Here is a 27,892-nt window from a genome sequence, read left to right as displayed (position 1 = left end):
CCTCGTGCCGTCGGCCACTGAGATGAGTGCGCGATCCACCTCCCGCCGCGGGCGCAGCCGCATGATATGCTGTACGCCAGACAACTCGTCAATTCTAGCTCATCTCACCCGCAATTACAGGGCCTTCGAAGGCGTGAAAATTGCTACAATCAAAAGAAACCACCATCCTCAGATGAGCTTGCTTGTCGCTTGTCACGGCACTGGGTACAAATGGCCAACTAATGGAAGCCAAACATCAAGAGCTTTTCCAATGTCAATGACGGCCGCAGTTAACCTGTTGAAGGGAGACGTTCTAAACATTCATGAGCAAGCTGAATTTATGTGGATAAGGTCCGGCTTATATACAATATGAAGTTGCCCTTCGACCGCACAGCATCGCACTACGGCCTTCGCAGCCAATAAGCTTCCGCGAGAGAGGCCTGAGCCTCCTAACAAAGATATTTACAAGAAGTGCCAAGTGGCGGGATCGCTTAGAGAGTCTGACCAGCGGTCTTGGGGATGGTGCTGGCAATGGAGCCAGAGCCGAGAGCCTTAATGGTGTCGTAAGGGAACGAGCTGGCGGACAGGGTACCCTTGGGGGCCGAGTTCTCAGAACTGCCGAGGTCGACATCGTCAAGGACAGCGTAGCCGGTGGTGTCAGAGTCGGCAGACTCCACGGCCTTGGTGGCGCAGTTGACGAAGGCAGAGCTCTGGATGAAGACCTGGGCGCCCATGCGGGTGTTGACACCGGTGCCCTTGGCACCCTCCCAGAGCTGGTTGATGATGTGGACGTTTCCGAAGCGGACAGAGGGCTGACGGCTGTTGATGTTGGAGAAGTAGTTGTTGGCGTAGGTAACGTGCAGGGTGCCGGTGTCCTCATCCGCGTTGCTGTCGGAGTGGCCGACCAGGGAGGCCTTGAAGTGGTCGTGCAGGTGGGTGTTAGAGATGGTTACCCACTCAGCAGCGTGAGTGACATCCAGGAGACCGTCGTAGTAGTCCTTGTCGTGGTCAAGGTCTGAGGACAGGTCGCAGTGGTCGACCCAAACGTTCTTGGCGGCTTGGATACCAATAGCGTCACCGTTCTCAGCGAGGACCTTCGTCAACTTCAGGTTACGGAGGATGACGTTGTTAACACCCTTAACGTAGAGACCGACACCCTCGATAGCTTTTCCATGTTAGATTTGGTCCCTACTTTAATATCATCCGTAAACTTACAGCTGCCAGATTCACCGTAGATGGTCTTGTCAGAGCCAACACGGATCTTGGCGGCACCAGAGATAGCGCCGGAGACAATGATGGTGTAAGGGTCCTTGCTCTCGGCGTACTTCGTTAAGCTGGCGAGATCCTTGACGGTGACGGTCTCACCGGCTGCACCACCAGTAGTACCGCCGTTTTGAGTGCAGTATCCAATGGAGCAGGCATCGGTGGCAGCACGGCTGGCGATGGCATTGCGAATGTTGGTAGGAGAGGCGGCGGCAAGGGTTGCCAGAAGCGCAGCAGCGGCGGTAAACTTCATTTTGAAAAGCTTGGTCAAATAACTCGCGACTTGCGCTGAGTGTTAAGGAATGTGATTAATGACTTGGAAAAAGCAAAAAGAAGGAATGAAGGTCAACTGTGAGTTAGTCCAAGAAACCACATACAGTAGGTGGCCGGTCAAGAACGTCTTATAGATATCATGAAGATGACATTGATCCATAGCCGAGAGGCTCTAGCCCCAGAAAATCCGCCATTTTAGGCACATTGTTCCACCACTCAGGACGTTTGCGGGGATCACAGCAGGGCCCTCACCATCTTTGATGAGCGTAAGGGTATAAAGTGGATCTGCCAAGATCTCAGAGATATACTTATAACGTCCGCAAAAGGCAAGGCTCACTAAAACAGCATGATGTGGAAACATGCGCCAGTAAAAAGCTCGAAACGGATGACCTGTTGACGAGTGACCATGCAGTGATTCACCTTAGCGCCGGCCAGGTGTACGAATGCACCCCCTTTGCGGCTGATGCGCGCGGAAATATGTGTAGACTGCCGGGCCACTTGATGGAAATAGCGTCTTCAGGTAGATGAGCTTACCAGGTTTTTGGGTGAAATGTCAGGAAAGTCTGCCGAGAAGTCTAGGATTTAGAGTCTTGGCATCCAGTCTTAGTGAGCTGAGACCCCTGCCTTACCTGCATGCAGACAACATTGTGGAATATGGACCCATTATAACGGGTAGGGGGATGTTTCTGAAACCATTCTCATTAGTCTCCGTCAATAGGTACGTCGGTGCGATCCGAGTTTGCCGTGCTGAAAGTTCGGACGATGGCGAACAAAAAAAAAATGGAGTTAAGCCTCAAGTTGGATGGCGTTTAAGTTAGGTGCTGGTCTGGGAAGTTCTGGTTTCATCTTACTGTGAACTCTTGGTGGATCTACAATAGTGATTCCCAGTCAAGCCAGCCTTCTGAACCCTCTCGATGATCTATTCCGAATACGTGCTGCAGGCGTTCTCGACGAAGACAGGTGGAATATCACGCACCGGCCGATCTTCATGAGCCCCGGAACAATTCGTGTTAACCAGGAGCAGCAGACCATGTCATGTCTAGTCCTCAAATGCTGTAGTTAACTCTCATGACTATATGGTTTGCACCAGGTGTAAACTCTTGCGCTATGACAAAATACTCTGGATAGACCTCTATATCCCACTTCACAACTTTGGGTGTAATTCCGATTCCAGGACGGACGTGCTGGTGGCCCACGGATATGTGCCGCTCAACTCGGACTCAATCGGAACATAATCAAGTTTGATACCTTGACTGACAGTGTCAAGATAGTCCTTTGCGAACTTGAACTTACTAATGTGATCCAGTCCTGACTTGAGTGCTTGCTTCTCAAACATCTCTCTATGTCGTTTTGTCTCAAACGTCAGGAACTTGACATGCCAATAACCTCGACGGTACCAAGATTCAACAACGTCAAAACGTTGGTTTCGATATGCTGCAAACGCCTCGCCTAGAGCTATGGAGTCTGGAGCTGATTCTTGTTTCAGAAGGGCATGTAGATGATTGGCAAGACTTGCAGCCGATTCGATGCCAATATTGCCCCCAATGCTGTGAGGAATAACGTTAGCGGCGGCCCATAAATGGCAGCATCATACAAAACTAGACATTGTCTACTTAATGTACCATGTTGTCTTGGCATAGGTGGTGTATGCAAAATCTTACCCTAGATTCGGTGTAACCTAGACATGTGAGCAATGAATCAGATAACAGTACAGGCTCTTTCAACTCACCTTATGCACGGAGTCTCCAACGAGAACAACCCGACCTCTGCTCCAAGTCTTCGCAACACCTTGTTCAAGATATCGTAGCTCACCCAGGTCGCGACGCTCCCAAAGATCCGCAAAGGTGACCTCGCCAAAGACCTTCTCGTGTGAGTACAGCTGCATGAACTCTTGAGTATCGGCAGTCGTGAAACGTCGCCGGTCTTTTGTTGGCTGTTTTAGTTTGGCATATATGAAGTAGAACGTCCTGTCTCGACCTGTGAGGGTCTGAACGGCCCATCCGTCATGGTGGTTCTCAACAACTTCTCCATTTCTCATCCCGTCGATCCGTGGGCCATGGCCGTACAGACCCTGGATGATTGTCGTGAAGGGCATTGCCTCTACTTCTCCGGCGCTCATATCACTAAGGAGGTGTCGGACAGTGCTGTGCACACCATCGGCTCCAATGACAATTGAACCCTCGTCGACGGTACCATCTTCAAAGGCCACTGACACCCCTTGATCGTGCTCCTTGATTGACTTCAATGTCATTCCAGTGCGAATATGTTCTTCACGATCAGGGATCGAGTCTAGCAAGAGCTTCATCAAGCGGAATCGCTCAAAGAGCAGTATATTATATCCAAACCTACGACAGGCATTTGTATCAGTATTTGGGTCAGTACAGGCAGGTCAGTACCTTGGACTCACTTTTGGGACAAGATTTCGCTTGCATTGTCGCGCCAGCCCTTGTTTCCGCCTACCACATGCGCAGTGCCCAGCATTGGTTCCCCAATCTTGCATGCTTCCTCAAGTACTCCGAGCTGATGCAGGATACGCACAACATGAGGCATGACAGCAATTCCTGCACCTTCCCTGTCGACTATAGATTGACGACGCTCGTAGAGGGTGTAGTCAATGTCCGCCAAAGCCAACGCATGCGCCATGACCAAGCCCACGGGCCCTCCGCCGATGATGATGGCCTTGAACTTCGCCATGCTGTTCAAGCCTTGAATCTCGTTCCCACGGTGCGTTAATAGAATATCAAGTTCTGCACATACTAGGTAGAAAGGATCTCAAAGGGAGAGTCTGCTTCTATGCTCACGAGCCATGCGGCTGAACATGTGAGCGCTAATCGTGTTGGCAATTAGCGAGTTGTTGACTGCGGAGTTTACCGGTGAGTACCCGCTATTAGCCGGGGTTGAGTACGGCCTCGGCAAGATGCTATATACAAGTCAGATTGAGTTGTCTAACAAACTCTATTCTACGCTTCGTTCCTAAACTTGTCATTGAGTCTGCATCGCAAAACCTGGGGATCCCCAAGGCATGCAAATGCTGTGTCGAAAAGCTGATAACCATAGAGATTGGAAGCACCGCAGCTAGTACCTCAAGCCCTTGCAGGTTCACACTTCCAGTTGCAGTTACTATCGCGAATTGACACTTTGTTACGTGTGAGTGGATCTGTCCATTGATTGTTTGTAAACCTCTGTGAATACCTCACCGTGTCATTTTACCTCCGCACCCAATACGGACTGGGATCAAGCACACTCAGCAATGGCAGAAGTCATGTACTAGATAACTCCGGCGCCATCTCTCCCCTTCGGCTACGCAACTACTCACAGGACGCTGTCACTTCAAAGGTATTCCGCTGCCTGTAAGAACATCTACACCCCGCAGTAGCAACACCGCATGCCGTAGTGGGCATAAGCCCCAACAATGTACTTCTTGCAGAAGCGCTTGTCGCAGTTGCGGGCATCATGGCGTGTGTACTCGGTGGTGGCGGTCGCGATGCTGAATTTGGCCTTACCGCTTTTGGCCGGGAGCGGCTGGCCGTCGAGGGAATGCCCGCACACCTCGCACACGTTGAGCATGTAGAAGCAGCACTTGTCGAAGTCGCACGACGGCTCCTTGGCCTTGAGATCCTCGGCGTTCTTGTAGAAGACACGCTGGTAGTAGGGCAGCGAGCTTGTCGACATGGCACCAGCACCAACGACACCCACTGCCTGGGGTTTTATCCCAGCAGCCAACCAACCCGGATGCGTATCTGTACAGCCAGGGAGGGATGTGCGGGGATGCCGTAGTAGGCAGCCAGGGTCGTGTTGACAAACGTAAGCGCAGATCTGTGGATGTGATGTATACTGCGCAACTCGCCTTTAAGGTATGTTGTTATGTAAGTGCACTGCTAGTGTAAGGCAAAGCAGGGAAGCCTAATTGGCAGGTATATCGCACCCGTACTCATCTTCACTGCGGCTCTCATGTTTGCAACCATCTATACGCAGCTCCTGGGCGCGAAACATCTCTTCTAATACATGATGCCTTGAGAGACGACTCGGTTGGACGCGCCTCTGACCGGTCCAAACATCAACGGGGGCTTCGATCGCTATTGGGCTTGCCGGGGATACGTCATGTCCCCTCCCTTGAGACCTCGCGGTCAATGGCCATGACTTTGACGTCGAAAGAAATTCCCGCGTTACGGTGAAGCTGGCCATAGCCTGGCTGGCCAATGAGAGCTGGCCCGAGGCTCTTATTGGGCCAGAGCTCTGCACGTCGACGTTACATACCGAAGCTGTCGGTCGAGGCGCCGCAGCCGGGCCACATCTGCCAGTCGTGTCTCCAATGCATCGGGCGAGGTGCCATCCATGCAGTTCAAATATCATGCCGCGGGTTGGGCATCGTCCACCGGGCGGCCTGGGCTGTGGTGCGGAGTACAACTTGATTGGGGATCCAGGGTTACGGCGGCTGGTTCAGTACCGTGTGGTCCATTGCCTACCTAGAGATGCACGAAGAATGCGGGGATATGCATGAGCATTCTTGGAGAAGACGTGATAGATGCCGTAACCGATGCCGCAAAAGCTTTACACACTATTGGCCCGACCTCGTTTTGACGTGGCTATAGCCACCCGCATTTGCCCAACCCTGGTCGGTGCTTTGGTGTCGGGTTGTCCTTTTTTGACCTTCAAGGGCGTGTCACAACGTTACAAGGCACAGTGCGCAAGATTCTGCAATGGCCTGACATTTGTAGTTTGTGTTACACCTGGTACGATGCATCATGGTGGCCCCACGTCACTGGCAATGTCAGTAAGGTTTTCTCGAACCACAGGGAGATGAGGATCATGCCATAAGGCCAATCTCGGTACTCTCTTTGTGGCAATTAGACCTAATACAAGCAGTCGGCGTTCTAAGAGGAGATTTTGGTAAGTGTATCCCATGAAGTACGGGCCGGTATGAAACAACAAGAAACGGAAACGCGTATATTAGTGTCCAATAAGACTGGATCGATCCACGAATTGAGAATGGACACAAGTCTGGGCAAAGCGGGCTCAGTTATTTTCATGAGCCCAAGTCTTATTAGCTACCGCTCACCTTCGTTGACGTTATGAACGACGAATAATCTACCGAACCCAACTCTTTAAATAGCAATGTAGCACTATAATTAACGGAAGTAATATACCCGATATTTCAATTCTCTCTCGTCTCCTTTTTTTTTCTAGAAACCTATTCTGTTTTTTCTTGACTCCGCATCTACCTATAAGTGGAGCCTCTCACGGACAAGTGCCAAACAAAATCCTCGAAAGTATAATAAAGAACCCTGGCGCACCTTTTTATAGACCGTTACTACCCAAAAGAAATGATCTAAACCCCTCTTTTTAAGCGGCACCTCGTCCACCAGCTGCCTGTGCATTGACCGTGATCTCGGGCAGGGGCCTTCCCTTCTCCGTAGGTGGGGGGATGAACTTGATCTTGGTCAAGTAGCCCAGATACTTTCCTACATCCTCCCTGCTGATACCGTAACCGAAGCTTTCGTCTAACCCGGTCCACTTCTCGGCATCGGCCTTCAACACCGCCGCGGCGTTTCTGTCGTCCAGCTCGGGAGCGCGAGTGTTTGCTGGCAGGTCATTCATGCAGAAATGGAACAGTGGCATGAGAGCATGCTGTTCTTGATCCTTCTCCACGGCACCGGCAGAAACAAACTTCTCCAGCTCGGACTTCCAGGCATCGTAGCTGATTTCAGGGGCCTTGAAGCCATAGAACTCCAGAATGGACAAGTATTCGTTCATGCGAAGCCGGGGGTGCGCAGTCACGTGGACGACATGAACGCCGTTGGGAATAGGGTTCAGAGCAGCGGCGACAACAACACGAGCGACGTGGTTAACCGGAACAGAGTTCACTGTGTTGATGATGCGTGGGCGTGCCGACAGTTGCACGCAACCCTTCAGAATTCGGATCAGGAAATCATCGGTGTTGCAGACACCAGTGAGCATGTCGCCAAGAATGTATCCGGGTCGCACAACGGATCCGATAAGACCTCGCTTGCCTGCTTCCCGAACAAGCTGTTCTGATACCCACTTGGTTTGGCCGTAGCCCGTTCCAAGCCCTCTGCGGCTTCCTTGCATGTCATCACTCTCGTAGACGGCACCCTGACCAGTGCTGGTCTGCTCATCGGACAATTTGATGTAGTGATCCGTATCCAATGCACTTGTGGAGCTGACAAACGTGAAAGTCTTGGGCTTTCCTTCGTTACAGAGCTCCATAGCATCGAGGGTTGAGATAACGTTGGCAGTCATCATATCCTGGTATCTCTTGACCCAATGCACAGTAGCACCGTTGTGAATGACCGCATCTGCTTCCTTGCTCAGAGTCTTCCAAGTCTCGTCATCGAGGCCGAGCTTGGGCTTGGCTAGATCACCAATAACACAGCTCAGTCTCGACGACCACTCATCCTTCCATAGGCCATATGCTGCGAGGGAGCGCTTGAGACGGTCAAGCGCAGCTGTCGAGTCCTTTGCACCTCGCACGTGTGCAATGACCTTGACGCCGCGGCGTGTACGGTCCAAGATATCCTTGACAAGATACGAACCCAGGAAACCAGTGGCGCCAGTCAAGAAGATGGTGAGCTGCTCCGAAGCAGAGATCGCCTCCAAGTCTGCTGTCTGGTATTTCGCAGCTAGGCGGCCAGTCAATTCATCTAGCGATTTGGCGTAAGCCGGGTCACCCTCTTCGACGTCCTTGACCTCAACGCCATTGGCCTGCTGCTTGCGCTTCTCGATCTCGGCACTGAAACCACCCAGTGTCGAGGCCTCGTAGAGCTTGTTGATAGTAATATCCGCGCCCAACTCCTTTCGGACATTCAACAATAATTGCTGCGCCAGAAGACTGTGGCCACCGAGATCGAAGAAGTTGTCCTGTGATCGGATAGTCTTGGGGTTCAAACCAGGCACAATATCGGCCCATTTCTGTGCCACAGCTCGCTCTGTATCGGTAAAGGACTCCCAGTTCTTCAGGTCTTCCTCTGAAGCATCCTCGACACGCTCAGCAACATCAGGGAAAGGAAGGTTTGGCTTGTCGACCTTGCCATTGGGATTGAGTGGCAGCTTGTTGAGTACGATATAAATCGTTGGGACAGCGTAGGCCGGAAGACGGGTCTTCAGATGGTCTCGCACCTCCTTCTGCACCATTCTGTACTTCTTCAGGTAGATGGTCACGGAGCCCATTTCCATGCCCTCATCTTCGATATCCTCGAGGCCTTTGGCGGCGAGATAACGGCGCCATTCGGCTGCCTCGGGGACAATGTAGCTCACCAGTGTCTGCTCTTCGTTACGATCTCTCCGGACAAGAGTCTTACAGTCTCTGATGAGCGCGTTTTGGCTCAGGTTGCTGTCGATCTCATTGAGCTCGATTCTGAAGCCACGAATCTTGACTTGGTCGTCGGCCCTCCCAGTGCACTCGGCATCTCCAGACTCCAGGTACCGTCCAAGATCTCCTGTGCGGTACATTCGATCTCTAGGTCCCTTGTAGTACTTTCTCCACGGTTCATCCTTGGCGCTCTGCTTGTCCGCTTCCACCCACTTGTTCGCGTCGACGAACCAGTTCGTAACGAACTTCTTCTCGTTCAAAGTGGGATCCCCCAAGTACCCTTCAGCGAGGCCAGCAGCACGGACATAGATCTCTCCCGTCTCGCCAACGCCACACAGCTTGGTCGGATCCTCGCGGTTGACGATCAGAATCTGAGCACCCTCCATACCCTGACCAGCTGGGATCGCATCCTTACCCAGTCTGTCCAGGAAGTCGGCATCCTTTGCTCTGCTGGGGACTTCGAAGTAACTGACGGCTCTCTGCGTCTCGGTCGAGCCAAACATGTTCTGGATCGTGGCATTGATAGCAAGCCGCCTAAGAGTTCGACAGTCTCTGGTTGTAAGAACATCGCCGACGAAGAAAACTTGCTCCAGACTTGGGAACTCAGCGGTGGCACCGCCGACGAGGATTTGACCCATGGCAGGGGTCAAGTGAGTAACAGTCGGCTCAAACTCGCGGAACCACTCAGCAAGCTTCTCGTGTTGGATATCCTCCTTGGCAGGAACTAGCAACCTAGCACCGAGGAAGAGAGGCGTAAAGATATCTCTCTGGATGGGGTCGTGTGCCAGTCCGGAAAGCATGGTGAACCTGCTTTCCGACGTGAGGTTGAAGCGCTTGGACATCCAAGGGAAGTATCTCGCCAAGCTGTCGTGGCGGCCTAAGACGCCCTTGGGTCGACCTTCGCTTCCGGAAGTGAAAGAGAGAGTGGGGTTCGAATCAGGACCGACAATGACGGGCGGTGCAGTGGTCGCGGACTGTCTGGCCTTCTCGAACACATCCTTGCCGTCGACTTCGCCTCCCGTGAGCAAGCCTCCGTCATGAAGACGTAGCTCGGGGACTTCGGCCTTGAGCTGTAGTTCCTCGTCGATGTACTTCTGCACCAACGGGGCGAGCGTGCCGTTCTCGTCGGTTGCTCGGCCGATTCGGATCAGCGCGCGAGGTTGCGACACCTCGAGGTAGATCTTTTGTCTTGCTGGAGGATATGCAGGGTCGAGGACGGTCATGGTAGCTCCAGCCGCCTACAAGCAAGGTCAATTAGTTCTCTGCGGTGCCAACCATTGTGTAAGCTGCCTTACCAGGGTTCCCATCAAGCTGACGACGAGGTCGACCGAGCGATGCGCCCAGATCATGACCACGTCCCCGTTCGTAATACCCGCATCGTGGAGGTAGTGAGCGAGCGTGTTGACAGCCTCGGAGACCTCGCGGTAGGTGAAGCGCCTCTCGGGCGTGGTGGACGACTTGGTCTCGACGACGCAGATGCGGTCAGGGTTGGCCTCCGCTTGTCGGCGGAAAATCTCGTGAATCGCTCCAGCGTAGCCAGACCAGTTAAGGTCGGCAGTCGGGTCGGGTAATTGAGCCATTGCGAGATCTGTGTGACACTTCCTGCCTCTCAATTGGAACAAGGAGGCAGAAGATCGTGTGTTGTGGTGTTAGAAGAATCACGACCAACAGATTTGGTGCATGACGAAATTTTGGAGCTCCGACAGCGGGGGCCGAGAGTGACTCTTCTCTTCCAGGAGGAACTCGGTAGTGGGGGCGGGGCACACTATAGAATAATAGGTCGGCAGGTCGGGTTCCAAAAAAAGACTGCATCGGAGCAGGGGCTGCAGTCTAACTATGTAGTTAACAGGTTACCGAACTTAGCCACAGCGGATCACTTAATCAGCTTACAGAGGACGACATACCTGGGGCTATACTTTCCCTGCCTTAAGTATTCAAACGCTCCGACACTTCCTCCGACGCACGCCGTTGATCCTCCAAACCACGGCCATCCATGATCCTGACTCTTCAATTACACGTGTCATGTTTTCAGGATCCAAGAAGAAGCCACTTCAATTTGTGAGGTTTGACGTTAGGTTCACGATGCCCCCGGCCAAAGGAACTAGGTGCCACGCGTATGTTTCGAGTCCACTATAAATGTACCCGATTCACTTAGCTATACGACGATAAGGCAGAGCCATTGTCACTATTATGAATATATGAGACCCGGAATAACCAAGTAAGTAGAGAGCGTATGTCTTTGCAACTTCAACGAAGACGCTGGAACCAGGGAGAGGAGTCGTGGGGGCCGCTGATTTCTTCCGCTCTTTGTGCGATCCCTATTTTTTAGGTGTGTGAGGGGAGCTGTTCCACATTTCCTCCATTATATCGATCCGCCCAGCATAGGCTGCCAGATCATAGGCAAATCTGCAATAGGGGTGGCGACGACCACTCAATCGATGCGTCGCGCCATATCTAAGAGCACACGAACGACTTCTCTGTGCCCCCGTTGAATTGCCTTTCTCCCCAATCAATGTCGATTACAGGCTTTCCGCTTCTGATGCCAGTGATGTAGTCGAGCATCCATTGGATATATAATTTCTCGCTCGATCGGACACCCAGCCTTGTGCAATAAACTCCCAGACAGGCGACAAATGAACCTCCAATCGTTGCGTTAGACTATTCCAGATGACCTCCTCGACATCATCGCTGTATGTGGCATTATTGTTAATGGAACTCAGGAATTTGTAAAACAATAAAAACCGCCGCGCCACTTTCCAGCTCCTCATAGCTCCCGACGCTCTTTCAGCTGGTGGCAAGTGCAATAGTTCGCGAATTATTTCTTTTTCACATGATCTTGGTTTCATATTGAAATGCTAACAATACTCCTGTTGCATCGAAAGCAGTTTGGGTCGCTAAAAAGTTCTTGTCGCCGGGAACCTTCGGTATGATGAGCTTTTAGGGGAGCCTGAGCGCACCTTAGGTCTTTCGGTTAATACTGGTGCCCCAGGTTTGATAGGTGACGGTCCGGAGCTAAGTACGGCCCGAACCCGGCATAGGGCACTGCAACGACCTCGGGAGTCTATGGTGACTGCATCAACCGCCTAAGAAGCCCTTCATAGTATTGATTATTCTCAGCCTTGGAGCAGCATTGTCGGCCTCGAATATAGTGTTCTACAGAGTTGCAGTGGGAACGTCTTCGTTGGGATCGCCGCCGTCCAGACGACGGTCTGGAGGCATGCCTCCTCAGAGGTGACTCCATCTTCATGCGTATTGATAACCATACTCACAATAATTACAGCTGGCATCTGCTGTGCGTGATATCTCGGCTTGATGATATGTCGCCGCAGGCTATCTTCAGCTATAACGCAACAAGGTGATCAACATCTAGGGAGAGTGTGATTTTAATAATATCATTCGTAGTGGATGGATTATCACAGATGGGATCGACTGCCCTGCTTTACCAGGTTGCTCATGCTTGTAATATGTCATAATATAGACCTGCATGAGAATTAAACATTGCACAACTGGACACAGGCTCGAACCAGTCCTTCCGAATTATTGCAACTGATATTTTGCTATGCCCTGGGATTCGAGGCTCTCGAGATTTTTGAGGCTTTCGAGACTACAAGATGTCTTGAGAAAGATGGGCCTCTTCTTCGGTCACCTGTATGGGGAATTCTTGCAATTGTCGCACTGGCATGATCATATCCTCGCCAGTCTCTCTCCCAAGAAACCCAATTGTTGTATGATGATATCGCTAAACCCGAACCGCCACGTTCACTCGCTCGATCACTCAACCACATCACCATCCCACCCATCCAGATTAACCACACACGGCGACCTCCCACTCCTCACCACACAAAGCACCAGCTCATCGTCGCCGTCGTTGACCTCCTGGTGCTCCATGTAAGCAGGGATGAGGCAGAAGTCGCCGGGCTCGAGGCCGGCCCTCCGCCGGCCGCCCTCGGACACGATGGCGCCGCCAGAGCCGGCCGCGCAGAAGACGACCGTGTCCTGGGCGCCATGGTGGTGGACCGCAGACGCCGTGTGAGGGGCAGCCACCATGCGGCTGGCGCAGATACCGTCGCAGACGCCGGCGATGGCGTTGGCGCGCTGCATGCCCTCTGTCTGGCCGCCGGATACGGTCAGCGAGCTGCCCTTGGCGAGGCGGACGGGCTGGGATGGCTCTGGGTGTGAGGAAGGCATTATCGAAGGGCGGTGGTTAAGAAAGGGGGTTGAGTATAGGTGCACGCCTGATTGGATACAACTGCTGCGGGTATACAGTTTCGAGCTGTGGAATCCGTGTTTCTATATGCATTCATGTATGTTCGTGGTGATAGCTCCAGGATACCTCTCTTCAGGGAAACAGCAGGTCAGACATGATTGGGTACTGGGCATCTAGCTATGATGTCAGTGGTACGGCTACAGAGATGTGACTGCTAGCCCAAGGCGCTTCCTGGCCGTATATAGAACAATTGATGGACAACATTCCGGCTCAAGAACACATAATATCCAGGTCGCTTGCAAGTGATACCACTTCAGGCTCAACATAGGCAACATTGGTTCTTCTTCTCCCTGGTCTGCGAGGAAATGGGATAAGCAGCATAATTAGCGGATAATGTATGTGAACTCTGAGTAATACTTTCTGCTTTTAGTTTTCAAGTCATACACAGCATACCTGTCCATTTGTTGTTATGGGTGAGCCTAGCGGGCCAGCATCGCGGAGGTCTGATATGCAGAAATGGACAGGAGCCAGTATGGCCCCGCTTGGTCGAGTGAATGCCTCTAGCTAGAAGTAGACATGGAGCACAATTGGCTACCACTGTATACGCCTGACTCGCAATTTTACCAAGCAGATAGCAAGACTGACGAATCCACGAAGGTGAGAAGCCGCATGGTAGGCTGTTAGCTTACCAGGCTTGCTCTCCACGGTACGCCCAGTTCATCTAGGCGTCGTGTAGCATCACGCCTGTGAATCCTCTAGCTTCATTGACGGTAGTGTCACGTGGTGTATGGATTCTGCCAGAGTATGGGTGCCTGTAGAACCACTGTCTTCCTGGAGCTGGCTAAGGTGAGACTATACTAACAGGACTAGTATAGATCTGAACTCTACCCCACACGACGAAGCTGGCCAAAGCCAGTTATCAAGCCTCTCCCCAAACATATGATCAGCTGAGCAGGTGAAGCAGACTATCCGGCCATCGAGCTAGTGGACACGGACTGAGCTCCGTTAGGTCGTCCGGTCGTCTCCAACCCCGTTTGAGACGAAAGGTTTGCGGACGCAGATGTGGTTGGGGATGGTCGTCCAATGATGACACACTTACGATGCCCCGGGAATAAAGGAATGCGTCCCGACCAGTCGTTCTGTCGGATAGCTGCGTGTTGCCATCTGCCGTGTCTCTTAGCAACGCGCTACCCTCCTGCAGTAGGGCGGTAGGCTTCGTCGGTGGATGGCAGCCAAGAGGGATATCTACCAGACAGGACCCAAGGTGTAACTGGAGGCTTCAATTGACTTTGACTGGGCGCTGATAGCAGCACCACCAGCTCCTTGGAGGCTGCCGGTGCATCGTCATTAGATAGCTATCTGATCTTCTTCTTCGTATCAGCCCATTTGAGGAACCTAGAATGTGCGTTGTCGAGTGCTGGCAGCTCCCAGCAGATAGCCGTCGCCGACGTTGGGTTGGGCAATGGCGTAGGACGACGTCACAAATCCCTGCCAGCACCCGGGGCGTGACCTCTCGGGATACCTCCCGTTTCAAGGTGAGTTGTTTCGATACCGACAGCAAGGATCGCCAGGGCCCCCCAGGTCAAAGACGCATACTCCAAACTTTGGCAGATCACAGCACATATCGAGATTGTCTTGGTACCCCAGAGGTATTCAATGTCTCGAATCTAGTGTAAATCGCTTCCTGACTTGGGGGGCGTGGAACGTAGGACCCGTTTGCTGCTTTCGACCGAGGATAGCACAGCAAAGGCCAGGAAAGCCAAGGGACTTCCTTGAGCCATCCCTTGGATGATTATTCATCCCAATGCCATAGTTCCATGCACTGCTGCTACACAATGCTAGATTTGTGTGGGACCAACGAAGGGACGCTGCACCGGTATCAAACTCGGGCGCACACACCTACAATGGGCAGTCTCATGGTTCTCAGTCCGAAATTGCCATCGATGGACTTGCATTGACGTAGGCGTGGGAGTCTCTTCCTCGGGATTGATCCATGCTGTGATGCTGTGGAAACGAACAGACGGCGTGGAGCATGCTGGGGGTTCGTACACGGAGCGAGAGTGCGCAGTTGGTGTTTCAATGCTAGCGCGTGACGCTACGAACTTCTCCAAAGCTTCCATTGTTCGTCGGGCCCGTCAATCCAAACCCGACCCAAGCCAAGGCAGGCCGAAGAGCAGGCAGGCCTGACAGGGGAGGGAGGCCCGTACCCACGGCGACAATGCTTAAGACGGGCGTTAAGGACGAGGGATGGGCATCAACGACTGGCCCAGCTGGTCCGTAGGCCCTGGGCTGATTATCAAAACTTCACGGGCGGCCATGGCAACAAGGACAAGGGACAAGGAGAGCGAGGGAGAAGAGTCATCGCTGCCCAGCTTCCCCACCAACGGCATAACATCAACATGCAAGTGCATTTTGCCTTTGGCAGATCTCGGCAGCAGCGAGAGATTACTGGGGCCACCTGATGGAGGACCCTGATAATCTTCCGTATTGCCAGCTTTTAATAAGCAGGGAGAAGCCTTGGTTTCGAGCAATAATATGTTTTTGTTCCCTCTCCCCCTCTGTTCACAAGTAGACCGAAACAAACTCACGCATTGTCCAAAGGACATCGAAGCTCGCTCGTCCCTCACATTCACATTCACCTCCCTTTGAGTCAGGCGGGATAAGCAGGTCACTTGGAGAGCTAAGAATTTCACAAGGTCGATCAAGTGTCTGTCGATCAAAGGAGCCAATCAAGCCCCGATCGTGGCCCCCAGCTTGCCCGGCAATCCAAGAGCGGTACAAGCCGTCTACTCGACCTTGCCTGCAGTAGGTACCTCTCTTTTACCCAGGTAGTCACTGGCACTTAGTTACCCACATGCTCCCTGGCTCGCTAGCTACTGCTTCCGCAGTACCTACTTATCAGCTAGCTGCGCCATTGGTCCCCTCCAGGGACTTGGGCACCGCGCTGCACCACGCTGCACCACACTGCACCCAGGGCCACCCCTTCTAGACTGAACCTGGAACTGACTGACCTCAAGTTGCCCATCCCATTCCCCGCCCTCCTCCAAGCCAAACGGGCAGCACCTCTCCAACACCCCCCCGACTGACCACCACCACGACTGGCCCTTTTTCTGACCTCGCGAAATCGCCTGACAACCACACGACACACAGAGCCAACCCCCGACTTGCACAGCGACGACAACGACAGCCGCTCCAACTCGCCTCGGCCAACTCCGTCAGACTCGTGCGAGAGTCCCCGCCGCAGCCAACATGAACCCTCACCAGAAGAACAAGATCGATGTCAAGGTTGGTTGTCCTTCCTCACTGCCGCTTGTTCACTGCATGCCGCATATGGCCTGCCCCACGTCGCTTCCCTCCCCCCGAGCATTGCTGTATCTATATACACATACATGTACAGGCCCTCTCCTAGGGCTCAAACAGAGGAGAGATTAGAACCCCTTCTCTCTTGCCCCATATTCCTGCCCCCCAGAAACCATTGGCACAATTCCAAGCACACCACCATCACCGTCATGCTGAAGCTAAACCTCAACCTCCAGTCCCTCAGCCCGGACGAGCAGCGCCTCTTCCGCCTGTACGGCAAGCTGCCCAGCAAGTCGGACCACTTCGCCAAGCACCTGAAGGACCGCAAGTACTTTGACAGCGGCGACTACGCCATGTCCAAGGCCGGCAAGGGCGACAGCGTCGACACGGGCTCCGTCGGCTCCCAGCACCCGGTCCCCGAGAACATCCCCCACCTGTCCTCCCCCAACGGCGCCTCGTCCACCTCGGGTCTCAACGGCGGCCACCACGGCAGCATCTCGGCCGCCAGCGGCGTCGGCGTCGGCCCCGCCGGCTCCCCCGTCAAGGAGAGCAGCTTCCTCAACCGCGAGACGAGCGCCGACGACGCCGAGGAGAAGACGGAGAACAACGCCGCCCCCGCTGCGGACGGCCAGGCCGCCGAGGGCCAGGCCATCCCCATCCGCAGATAAAAGGCGGCCACGTCGCCGGACGCAAAGGATTGCGTCATGGCCAAATGGAATGAATGAACGAAACGAATTGGTTGCGTGGTTTAGTGAACAAAGCCTTTGGAAAGGGAGGACCAGGAAGCAAATCAAGTCAAGCCGAGCGCATAGGCCAGGAAACATGGCTGGACGCCGAATCTATGTGCTCTATATCCAGCCAGCTCCCGGGGTCTGTAACGCTTGTCGCTCGCCATGGGGAAACGTTGTGCCGCAGCGGTGCTGTAGACGACGGCTTCCGGGGTGGCACGTTTGCGGTGGTTTCTTACGATGATGACTATGAAGGGATCAGTTGTTCACGGCGTTTTAAAGGTGGCTTTCTGTTGTTGCCTGGGAACCAGGAGACGGGGGTAGTTGTCCTCTATCAAACACCCCCTGTCCCTCGTCATCGCGTCTGTTCCGGCTATTCTGTCGACTTTTCCAACCGAGTCGCTTTTTATTTTTTTTTATTTTTTGACTTGCGGGGATCTACTTTCGTCGTACATGTTTACTACCTGCTAGCCAGATTGCTAGAGTGAGGATATGATATACCGTTCAAAGTCACAGCTTGGGATTCTCCAAAGTATGCGACAAGTGATGTGATGTGCTCATGATTGATCTCGTGTCATTCATTCCCCTTTTTTGTCTAAACCATATATACCCAGGCCCAGTGTATCAACTTGGCTCTGCCAGGTTGTCGGCTTGCTTGTACCCTTCTCTATACAGAGTCGATCTACAGAGTCAAGGCCTTGACGGCCATGGCCTTGGCACCCTCGAAGGTCTTGTTGCCCCCAATGAAGCCCGAGGCGTGGATGAAGACACCGCCGGGGATGCCGGTGATGCCGTCGAGCTGCTCGTCACGGGCGCCCCTCCACGGCTCCGGCAGCGGCTTCCGGCTCTGGAACGAGTCCTTGGTGACGGGGACGGCCTGTATCCTCCACTTGGCGTCGGGCACGGGCTTCTCGGCGTAGAGCACGTACAGCACCTTCTTGTCGGTGCCCTCCTGCTCCTCCAGCGTGTACAGGTGGTCCTTCCACGGCACGCTCTGGCCCTCGAGCACCATGATGCGGCCCTCCGGGTCGTACTCGAGCCGCTTCTGGTACGCCTGGCGCACGATCTCGCGCGCCGGCAGCCAGGCCTGGGCGTAGTACTCGAGGTCGCGGGTGAACTCCTCGCCGATGCGGGCGCTGGCGGCGACGAAGCGCTCGTCCTCGGCGGCCTGGGCCTCCTGGGGGTCGCTGGGGACGGGGTCGTTCCAGTTGGGGTTCAGGCGGCCGACCATGGCGCCCAGGGTGAAGCCGCCCTCGCTGAAGCGCTTCTCCAGGCCGGCGGCCTCGAGGCCCTTGGCGTCGTAGGCCGAGATGCCGTTGTCGTGGGCGTCGAGGGCCTCGACGAAGGACTCGTAGATCTTGTTCCACAGGAGCCCGACCTCGTCGCTGTCCTCGGGCTTCTGCAGCTTCTGGGCGACCAGGCTGCGGCCGAAGTGCAGGTAGACCAGGCCGGCGCTGCTCAGCTTGGTGGGGCGGCCGGGGAAGGTGGTGGCAAAGGTGCGCTGGTGGTGGTCGTAGCGGTTGGCGGCGGCGTCGTACTCGCCGCCGACGTCGACGACGGTGTGGCAGGTGGCCAGCAGGGCCGGGTCGCGGGTGCGCACCAGGGCGGCGTCGGCGTAGGTGGGCAGCTGGCGCAGCATGTAGACGGCCAGGGCCTCGTCGGCGTGGAAGTGGCCGTTGTGCGTGCCGATGGTGATGCCGCCGTCGGTCTTGAGGCGTTTGGACGCGCTTTCGGCCATTCTGGTCAGGGTGCGCAGCATGCGATGTGGGAACAGGGTCGGGGGGGAGGCTGCGAAGGGTCTGGCTATGTATACCAGGCCGATTGTGTTGTTCAGTTCTGTTCCGTCGGAGGGGCTGAGGTGGGCAGGCTTGTAAAGTAGGCTACGGGTCTAGGTTGATTATAACATGAGGCTATCGCTATCTGATTTCTCTTCTTTCGGTCAATCCATTCGCCGCGGGGTTGATTGGTTCCTGGGAGCCAGAGCCCCAAAACGGCAGCTTAGGGGGTTTCCTTAGGGGGTGTCGGCGTGTGGTTAGCGTCGTGCCCGGCCGACCATGACGCTGGACTTGGGGGCCAGGTCTCTGGAACGCGACGCCTGCGGTGACTACAGTGCAGGTTGGCGGCCATGGCTGGGCATTGGCTTGGGTCAGGTCAGGTCAGCCTGGCCATAGTCAGAGCCACCGCCAGCAGCGAATGGCCTCGAAAAGTGAACGCGGCAACAAGGCTCTTCATCAACCCGCTCACCTGTCTTTTGTAGTTTTCCAACGGCCGGCGCAATCTTTCCATATTCCTCCCAGCTTTCTTGGGTTTTCATCATCCATTGACCAAGCACACGTCAGCGATAAATGACCGCGACCTCGTTTCTGCACTGTTGAGCTGCACATCGCCGACTTGCGCCAGTTGCCCCAACACGGACGCAGCAAGCTCGCCTCAGCACGCACGCGCACGCGCAACACGCCCTCCATCGCAATGGATGACCGGCAGATCAAGGCAGAGCCCGGTCTGCGGGACCACAGCAATGAGGATGCACGCGTCGCAGAGTCGAAGCCGCCCTACAAGTCCTACAAGAAGAAGTACCGGAAGATGCGCCTTCAGTTCGACCAGAGGGTCGGAGAGGGCGAGGACCTGCACAAGATGGAACAGAAGGCCATGCGCACCATCAAGCGTCTTGCCATCGAGAATGAGTACGTAGACACCCGCGATCGGATACCAAAAGCCCATTACTGATCGAGAGCTAGTCGTTTGATGGAGGTCCTGCTGGACATCAACGAATCGCCCCAGATCCCCCCGGAACGACGGGTGGTGCTGGATGCGGACAACGACGATGACACCGAAGATGAGGCAGACGCTTCAGAGAAGCCGTCCAAGTCCCTGAAGCGCCTCCTGAAGGAGGTTCCTCACCAGTCTTTCGCCGAGACAGCCGAGCGCTACCCCGAGACCCTGGAACAGCTCCAGCCCCAGGACCCAGATCTGTACCCAACAGCCTTTCTCAGCGCCGATGACATCGACAACTACCTTGCCGAAGTCGACATGCGCCTTGGTCTGAAGGCCAAACCTGCCATCCTGCCAGCCCCGACCCCACAGAAGGCCGCGGCCAACTTTGCTCTGCGCAACCCGACCAGCGTCTACAATTGGCTGCGCAGACATGCGCCCAAGACATTCCTTCAAGATCTTGAGAAGGAAAAGGACAAGGATAAGGACAAGGACCGTGATCACGACGACAAGGAGGGCGGCGGCGGCCACAAACGCAAGAGCGGTGCCACACGCGGCAACAAGAGACAGTCTGCTGCGAGCCGTAGGGAGGCTGGCGAGTCTATGGACTGGGAGGAGGAGGCCAACTACGACGACCAGCCTTTCGGCAGTGTCAGAGGCAAGAGGAAGCGTGACGATGACGGCGGCTACCGCCCCAAGGGGGGCTCAAGTCGCCCAACGAAGAGAAGGGCGCGCAAGTCAGGCCCGTGAGTTGACGGCAATGGAATATGTAAGATTTGGGCTCCAATATCGGCAGGGCAAGGGGCGTACGGCGTTCACGGCTAGAGAAGTCTGTAAAACACATCGAGCAGCATGTAATCATTGGCGTGTGGCCACCATTATTTCAGTGCGATGGACCTGGTTTCAGCATTCAGAAGAAGCCTACTCGGTCTTCTCGCCCATTTGATTTCGTAATGACTATTTCTCGTGACTAGATAAAAAAAATAAAAATAAAAAACACCTAGTCCTGGCCGCTGTTGGTGTTGTGCACGACCTTGGATACATACGGACACGCATACGTAGAGCTTCACCTCGATAGCACATCCACAAGCCGCGCTAAAAATGTAGCGACGACCTCAAAATTCTCAACCTCCCAACACCTACCTTGCTGCCCACCGAGAACACAGAATTGGTGAGTCAACGTGATTGACATCTCACTCAATCCATCTTATAAGAAAGCTCCATACTCACAACACATTCAGATTTTGACCCCAGTATCCCCTGTTGGCTCTCGATATAGTTCGTCCAGCTTCACCTGCAACAAGACGTCACTGGAGACTGACGCACCTAGCCAGAAGCCCTCTCGTGAACGCACCGTTCAGCTGGCAATTCAACCCAACTCAAAAGGCTCACCCTACAAACTCAGGAACATCTGAGGCAGACTTTGGATCACGCTTCGCCATTACAAGCCTCATCCGTCTAGATATAGCTAGCCAGCCACAATGCCCATCTCCAAGACCTACATAGTCGAGCACCTGGACCCGGAGCTGGGCCCGTGGTCCGAGCTGGAGTACATCGCCATCGCCAAGGAGACGGGCGAGGCCAAGAGCACCTTCGTGCTGTCGTCGCTGCCCGCCGACTTCCAGGTCCCCGACCAGCTGGCCGCCCAGCCCGCCTTCAAGGCCGAGCACCGCGGCGTCGAGGAGATGTACCCCGCTGGCAACGGCAAGGAGCGCGTCTGCCTGCTCGACCCGGCCGCCGAGAAGGACCTCAACCCGGACGACCGCGCCGAGTTCGACGTCTTTCTGTTCGGTGGCATCCTCGGTGAGTGAAAGTCCCCAGCCCGACCTTGGGGGCGGGGGGTAATGGGAGAAGGATCATGTAGCTAACGAATATACAGGAGATGACCCGCCTCGTGGTGCGTAGCTTTCAGTCTATAGTGTCTGAAGACGTTGACTCTTATACTAAGTGTGACCGCTGGCAGATCGCACCTCGGAACTCCGCAAGAAGGGCTTCACCGGCCGCAGACTGGGCCCGGTGCAAATGACGACCGATACCGCCGTCCGCGTGACACGCATGGTTATCGAAGAGCAGTGTGAGTTTTATTCTTGCCATCATTCTGCCCCTTGTACCCTCAGTAAAGTGCTGCGCATGCTGATCTGGTCTCCCAGATACTCTGAGCAAGGTCCCCTTCGTCGACCACCCGGATCTCAAGTTTAGCGAGCACGAGAGCACGCAGATGCCGTTCCGGTATGTGACGGACAAGGACGGGAAGCCAATTATGCCTGAGGTATGTGTTGTGTCTTGGGCCCCCTCATTTCAACAATGTGCATGCTCTGGAATGGTGAAGGTGCTGATAGTCATAAACAGGGCATGGTGGATCTCATCAAGAAGGACGCGGATAAGAGCATTGATGATTTGTTTTAGTTGCCGTACCTATATCAGACTGGTAGCGTTTATAATATGTCAGCTGCGAATTGTGACATGTACCAACTCCCTCAGGAAAAGTCTAGAGCCAGTCGTTAATGGGGATGATAAGATTAGTCAAAGATGTTCTGCGGTGCATATGCAGTAAAGCTGGTTCGCGGTTAGAGCCGACACAGTTCATGGCTATGGCCTGAGTCACTTTGTGAGGTTTCAGGATTTGATTTCATTTATTCATTTAATTTATTAGGAAAGAAGTGATCGAGAACTTTCGACACCACTCGAGTCCAACATAGGCCTTTGTCGTGCAGGGAGTCGAAGGCCTTTTGTTTGTTCAAGACTAGTTGGCGTATCAGCCGCCTCGAGCAGCCACTATGAAGCTGAATCGGGCCTGAGTTTCAGATTTGGGAAGAGGATTCAGCCGATGCCTTTAAGGCTTTCTTCTTCTCGGATTGAGACAATTTCTGCTTAAACTCGACTTGATACCTATTTTCAGGCCGTTCTTCGTATGTCGTTACTGCGCCAGCCTCCCGGGCCTTTTGTAGCGGATAATTGCCCCATATAAATAACTCTGGATTGGTAGGTACATCTGGGAGCGTAGAAACGTCTGTTAATTCGTCACCGGACATGTACAGGTGGACTGAAACATTGATCGTCATCATCTTTCTTCCGAGACGGAAAGTAATATGTGGGTGCGATATTGTTTCCAACTTTTCCCCAGTCCAAGTAAATGTACGACCAAGGATGTGGACGGGAGCCCTGATTCAGTTCAGCCTGGTTTCCCCTATTCCCCAGAAAATATGCATGCAACTTACATTATCCAGATATAACCGCATTCGTAGTCACGAGCAACCGACTTCGCCCGTTCCTCGATAGCCTCGAGTTGCTGCACAGTCCAGTCTCCGAAGTCCCAAAGCCAAATAATCTACGTAGAGCTGTAAGCGCCAATAATTTACCCAAGATATCAGCTACATGATCTGCACACCTTAGGATTCTGGATAGATCCATCCCCGATGACCCTCTTGGATTGGCGTGCTCCAGATTTCATACCTTCGCTCACGGGTCCCCCCCACGGGAAGTCCATCCCTGGGAGCAGCCGCAGGGTATCCCTGGGCCTCTTATCCTTCACGGTTTTCCGAATCATATTGCAAAGCTTCAGCTGGGGTTTCGTCCAAAGTTGATCTAACATTGACTGTTTTTACTAGTCAAACTTACAGAGTATATAGGTCTATATAATACTGTTGTAGCTCGTTCGGGCTTCATTCACGCACTCTTCCAGTCAAAGCTCTTTCTTCCATATAGAGCAAAGCCTACGTGTATCTCAAGGAGATTCTTTCACTGAAATAAGCTCCTTTAATGGGGGCGGTCATTCTTCCCTTTTTTCCGCGTGAAAGACAACTTTGCATCTTATTGATGAGTCGCGCCATCGTCGTAGCGGTGGCTGTTATTTGAGCACAAGGGCGTGCCGCTGATATCTCATCTGGAACTCGTCATTGGGGACAATATGAACTTTGTAATAATTATGCTCCATATGTCAACGCTGGCAAGCACATGAGTATCTTTTTGGAAATCATTATGTTGGATTCATCCTAGATTGCATTATACCTGATATCAAAGGTCCATCAGCAACAAATTGTAGTACCATCTCTGGGATCTTTCTATTAGCCATACTGGCAGCCATGCCAGGCTTATTCCTTTGTTCAATCGAGTTGCGGCAGAGGGTGTATCACACTGATGCCAAGCAATACCCTGCTTTCTTTGTCAACATTTCTAGACAACCGTTTCTAAGGCTATCAATACCGTAAACAGTTCCTTTGTCCGTTCAGTTCCCAGTGGCTGTGGTCTTTTCCCTCGTGATTCTGCTACTTAAGCGATTACCTACTGAACTTCCTGATATTGGAATGGTTGGCTGGGGTCGTAACAACAATCGCATAGAGCCATATCATCCGATTTTACATGTTTTATATATTTCAGCCCTGAGATCTGTTAGATTCCTCTAAGCCGCGACTGAACACAACATTAGAGATGCAGGACTTGAGAGAATCTTCACCGAAATCGACGGACTCTGCGGAGGGCCCGTGGGAGGAACATCCCACATCAAAAACGCTTGAGGAACCTGAGTCTGATGAACATGACTTTTTGAGAGGTCCAATGTATTATGAGATGGAAGGGACTAATTTTGAGGACACAGAGCAATACAAACCAGGAGGTCTCCATCCGATACACTTGGGTGACATTCTCGGTGGTCGCTTTGAGGTCATCACTAAGCTGGGCCAAGGAGGGTTCAGTACCGTGTGGCTCTGCTTAGACACACAAACTCACGCTTGGAGAGCCGTGAAGATTCTGGCAAGCCGCTTTTCAAACGAAAATGCACCAGACCTGAAGATCGTGGAATTACTTGAAAAAAGTGGTGCTCAGCCTGCCGATTGGGAAATGGCCCATATTCAGCTTCCAAAGGAGCACTTCTGGTTACAAGGCCCAAATGGTCGGCATTTATGTCTTGTCCTGCCCCTTCTTGGCCGGCCTATTAAATGCAGGAAGGAGCTTGGTCTGTCAGGTGCTGCTCTTGATATCGTCAAAGATCTGCTTCTTCAAGTCGCTAAAAGTCTGCAGTTCCTGCACCGAAGCAATATCGTGCACGGCGACCTCCGACCTGATAACATCCTTCTACAACTAGAGGACACTGGTGAAATCAGCAAAGAGGAGATGATTCAAATCATCGGGACACCTAGCGTAGAGGAAGTTGGTAGGCGCATAGATGAACTGCCAGGCCCTTACGCTCCAGAGTATCTTGTTGAGCCTGCTGATCTTTCGTCTCTTCCACACAAGAACGAGGTAGCCATCGTGGATTTTGGTATATCTTTCCACGTTGACAATCCTCCCAAATGCGTTGGGATACCCTCGACATATGCATCTCCAGAGGCGTCCCTCGGTCATCCCCCAGGAATAGGGACCGACTTGTGGGCTTATGCTTGCACAATACTGGACATGCGGCGAAGCTTGACGTTCTTTGGAGGTCTCTACATATGGGAATATCTGCAAAACTTGGAGCGCATTCTTGGCCCCTTGCCCGAACCGTTTCGAACTTGCTGCAGAACAAGATGGGAAAATGATGCGATATTTCGCCAACAAAAACCACGCCTCTTCGACGGCACTGATCCCAGCATACAAGTTGACGGAATCGAACCTTTGTTATTTGATTCTCTCGAAAAATTGCAATATTCTAGGGACTATGAAGCTAAGGATAGTCAGTATTCAGAGCCACTGATGGTCCACATCGGAAAGGACAAAGGCCGACATGTTATCGCAGAGACTGAGGACGGTGACCTGGATTTTTCTAACTCAGTCTGGGTGCCCGATACCATCGACCGTGAAGAAGTCATCATCCTGGCAGACCTTGCCAGGAAAGTCTTTAGATACGCTCCCGAACAGAGGATTGGGATTGATGAGATTATGCAACACGAGTGGTTCAAGTTCAATGATGCACAGCTGAACGATTCCGATTCCGAGAACATTGCGGTCAACAAATTCCCCATGTCGGAACAAGAGAAAATCAGTGATGAGTATGAGGATACCCCACTAGGAGCTGATGTCGGGGGCTTTGGTGCTACGTTGGGATCCATGGCTTCAGATGGTCCTGACAATCAAGAGTCATTCCCTTCTAGCCGCTACACGGCAGATGTTGAGTTGGCCCCAACCATCGCCAGTCTTGACGAAACTTTTTCCTATGACAAGGGGACAGAGACTGAAGAGACGTCTGCGGCTGATAGAGAAAGCATTTATCATTTTATAACCACAGAGGAGCGAGAAAGAGACGCAGCGGATAATCGACCGAGATTCGAGGACGTAGAAGAGTATCGGGAGGGTGGTTTTCATCCGATCCGTCCTAATGACGTACTTGGTAACCGTTTCGAAGTCATTGCGAAGCTCGGGCATGGCCGATTCGGCACCGTTTGGCTTTGCATAAATACAGAGAAAATTATATGGAGAGCAATCAAAGTCCTAGCCGCACGGTATTCCATGGAAGGCACTGCAGATATCAGGATAAGAGAGTGGCTCGAGGATGCTGGTGCCCAACCTACAGACTGGGAAGCATCACATTTACAATTGCCGAGGGAACATTTCTGGATCGAAGGGATCAACGGCCGCCACCTGGCCCTCGTTCTCCCCCTTTTCGGTCCAAGACTCAGTACCATCAGAACTGCAGAGCCGGCGACTATTAAGAAGCTACTTCTCCAGGCTTCACTTGGACTTCAATTTCTACACCACCATGGGGTCGGCCACGGAGACTTCAGAGCTGATAATCTCCTTCTACACCTTGAAGATACAAGCAGCCTCAGTATGGACCAAATGCAAGATCTACTCGGTCTACTCAACACAGAAGATGTTAGGAGACTTGACGGTGCACCCCCGGGACCGCGCGCTCCAGCATTCCTTGTTGAACCAGTAGACTTATCCAAGCTACCTGTTAAGAATGAGATTGCAATAGTCGGCTTCGAGTTGTCGTACCACGCCAAACAGCCCCGCAAGTACTTAGATATCCCCTTCAAGATTGCAGCCCCGGAAGCCATTCTCGGGTGTTATCCGGGCCTCAGCAGCGATGTGTGGGCACTGATATGTACTTTCGGGGATATGTTGGCTGATACGCTGACATTTGAAGACTTCGCGTCATACGTGCTTTCGTTGGAGGTAGCTTTAGGGCCCCTACCTCACCCGTACCGGAGAGAGTGTCTAAAGAAGTGGAGAACCGATGTTGATCTACAGTCAGCATGGCGCCATCTTTGCAGAGAAGATGAAACGTTGCCGGAGGGGGAGGTGCGGCCACTGTCGTGTTCATATCGACAACTGGTTCAATACAAGGAAAACTTCGCCGAGGAGAGCGGGTACATCGACTCCTTTGCAGCGAAGATCAGCGAAGGAGAGGTAGCTGACAGATTATCTCGGGACGAAGTTCTCATGTTCGCAAATCTTTGCAGCAAAGTGCTGAGATATGACCCGGATGAAAGGTTAACGATAGACGGGGTTATTCGACACGATTTGTTTAGAGGGATCGATATCCACAACACGCTACGAGTTAGGCCTTCGCCTGTTGAGAACAGGTCTATCGTAGAGCAGTCTATCAATCAAGTAGAAGGCCCGCATTCGGAGAAAGTGCCGGCGATAAAAGCAACCAGTATCTCAACATCCGGGCACCAAGTCCAACAAGGGATCAGAGGCTCGAAGGGTACTTTGCACGCGAAGGAGACGGGACAATCCCTCACGCCCGACCCAAAATCTGCGGACGACTTGCCTGCAGTTCAAACTACCAATATGATCAAACTGTTATTCGTAGGATTTGCGGCTTCCACGGCCATGTGCGCGCTGCTTGCCGCCCTGTTCTTCTTTGCTGCGAAAGCACACGAGACCTCATCGGCACAGAACGCATGTGCGCCTGGCTTCGTATATGCGCAGACCAGGAAATTGACAGACCAGACGACTTTTTTCGAAGGCGCTGTGACATTTCCCGGACAGGAAACGCTAGATGATGGAACTCAATGCCCCGTGTTTAGAGATTTGAACATTGACTCTGAGGTGAAGATCTTTAAAGGATGATGGGATATTTCTGGCTGCGGTGCGCTGCCGTACATAGTATCATTGAACAGGGTCTATATAAATTTGAGGATGTACATAAGCATCTTAAGTATTGATATTCCAAAA

At 53.0% G+C, this 27,892-nt stretch overlaps 10 protein-coding genes across 10 annotated transcripts; 4 read left to right on the top strand and 6 right to left on the bottom strand.

Moving 5' to 3' along the window:
• Positions 1-470: 470 nt before the first annotated feature.
• Positions 471-1,495, bottom strand: JN550_001748 (uncharacterized protein; the record flags this gene model as incomplete). The annotated part of the gene is made up of 2 exons (XM_049312966.1): positions 471-1,144; positions 1,195-1,495. 2 exons carry the CDS (start codon positions 1,493-1,495, stop codon positions 471-473), a joined length of 975 nt encoding a protein of 324 aa, XP_049176599.1.
• Positions 1,496-2,659: 1,164 nt separating this feature from the next.
• Positions 2,660-4,209, bottom strand: JN550_001747 (uncharacterized protein; the record flags this gene model as incomplete). The annotated part of the gene is made up of 4 exons (XM_049312965.1): positions 2,660-3,062; positions 3,177-3,193; positions 3,245-3,860; positions 3,923-4,209. 4 exons carry the CDS (start codon positions 4,207-4,209, stop codon positions 2,660-2,662), a joined length of 1,323 nt encoding a protein of 440 aa, XP_049176598.1.
• A 666-nt stretch (positions 4,210-4,875) lies between these two features.
• On the bottom strand, positions 4,876-5,187 carry JN550_001746 (uncharacterized protein; the record flags this gene model as incomplete). The annotated part of the gene is made up of 1 exon (XM_049312964.1): positions 4,876-5,187. One exon carries the CDS (start codon positions 5,185-5,187, stop codon positions 4,876-4,878), a length of 312 nt encoding a protein of 103 aa, XP_049176597.1.
• Positions 5,188-6,858: 1,671 nt separating this feature from the next.
• On the bottom strand, positions 6,859-10,425 carry JN550_001745 (uncharacterized protein; the record flags this gene model as incomplete). The annotated part of the gene is made up of 2 exons (XM_049312963.1): positions 6,859-10,083; positions 10,141-10,425. 2 exons carry the CDS (start codon positions 10,423-10,425, stop codon positions 6,859-6,861), a joined length of 3,510 nt encoding a protein of 1,169 aa, XP_049176596.1.
• A 2,191-nt stretch (positions 10,426-12,616) lies between these two features.
• On the bottom strand, positions 12,617-13,033 carry JN550_001744 (uncharacterized protein; the record flags this gene model as incomplete). The annotated part of the gene is made up of 1 exon (XM_049312962.1): positions 12,617-13,033. One exon carries the CDS (start codon positions 13,031-13,033, stop codon positions 12,617-12,619), a length of 417 nt encoding a protein of 138 aa, XP_049176595.1.
• Positions 13,034-16,301: 3,268 nt separating this feature from the next.
• Positions 16,302-17,020, top strand: JN550_001743 (uncharacterized protein; the record flags this gene model as incomplete). The annotated part of the gene is made up of 2 exons (XM_049312961.1): positions 16,302-16,337; positions 16,589-17,020. 2 exons carry the CDS (start codon positions 16,302-16,304, stop codon positions 17,018-17,020), a joined length of 468 nt encoding a protein of 155 aa, XP_049176594.1.
• Positions 17,021-17,762: 742 nt separating this feature from the next.
• JN550_001742 (uncharacterized protein) lies at positions 17,763-18,818 on the bottom strand (the record flags this gene model as incomplete). The annotated part of the gene is made up of 1 exon (XM_049312960.1): positions 17,763-18,818. The coding sequence occupies one exon, from the start codon at positions 18,816-18,818 to the stop codon at positions 17,763-17,765; it is 1,056 nt and encodes a 351-aa protein (XP_049176593.1).
• A 731-nt stretch (positions 18,819-19,549) lies between these two features.
• On the top strand, positions 19,550-21,207 carry JN550_001741 (uncharacterized protein; the record flags this gene model as incomplete). Its single annotated transcript, XM_049312958.1, has 4 exons — positions 19,550-19,764; positions 19,819-20,538; positions 20,900-20,963; positions 21,034-21,207. 4 exons carry the CDS (start codon positions 19,550-19,552, stop codon positions 21,205-21,207), a joined length of 1,173 nt encoding a protein of 390 aa, XP_049176592.1.
• Positions 21,208-21,273: 66 nt separating this feature from the next.
• Positions 21,274-22,198, top strand: JN550_001740 (uncharacterized protein; the record flags this gene model as incomplete). The annotated part of the gene is made up of 5 exons (XM_049312957.1): positions 21,274-21,595; positions 21,672-21,689; positions 21,756-21,866; positions 21,943-22,061; positions 22,142-22,198. The coding sequence occupies 5 exons, from the start codon at positions 21,274-21,276 to the stop codon at positions 22,196-22,198; spliced, it is 627 nt and encodes a 208-aa protein (XP_049176591.1).
• A 2,022-nt stretch (positions 22,199-24,220) lies between these two features.
• Positions 24,221-27,787, top strand: JN550_001739 (uncharacterized protein; the record flags this gene model as incomplete). The annotated part of the gene is made up of 1 exon (XM_049312956.1): positions 24,221-27,787. One exon carries the CDS (start codon positions 24,221-24,223, stop codon positions 27,785-27,787), a length of 3,567 nt encoding a protein of 1,188 aa, XP_049176590.1.
• Positions 27,788-27,892: the final 105 nt, after the last annotated feature.

This window comes from Neoarthrinium moseri (assembly GCF_022829205.1).
Source record: "Neoarthrinium moseri strain CBS 164.80 chromosome Unknown scaffold3_Wmoseri_CBS_16480, whole genome shotgun sequence".
Taxonomy (NCBI): Eukaryota; Fungi; Ascomycota; class Sordariomycetes; order Amphisphaeriales; family Apiosporaceae; genus Neoarthrinium; species Neoarthrinium moseri.
Note: the sequence above shows the minus strand (reverse complement) of the source record. Positions and strands in the feature narration are given on the sequence as shown.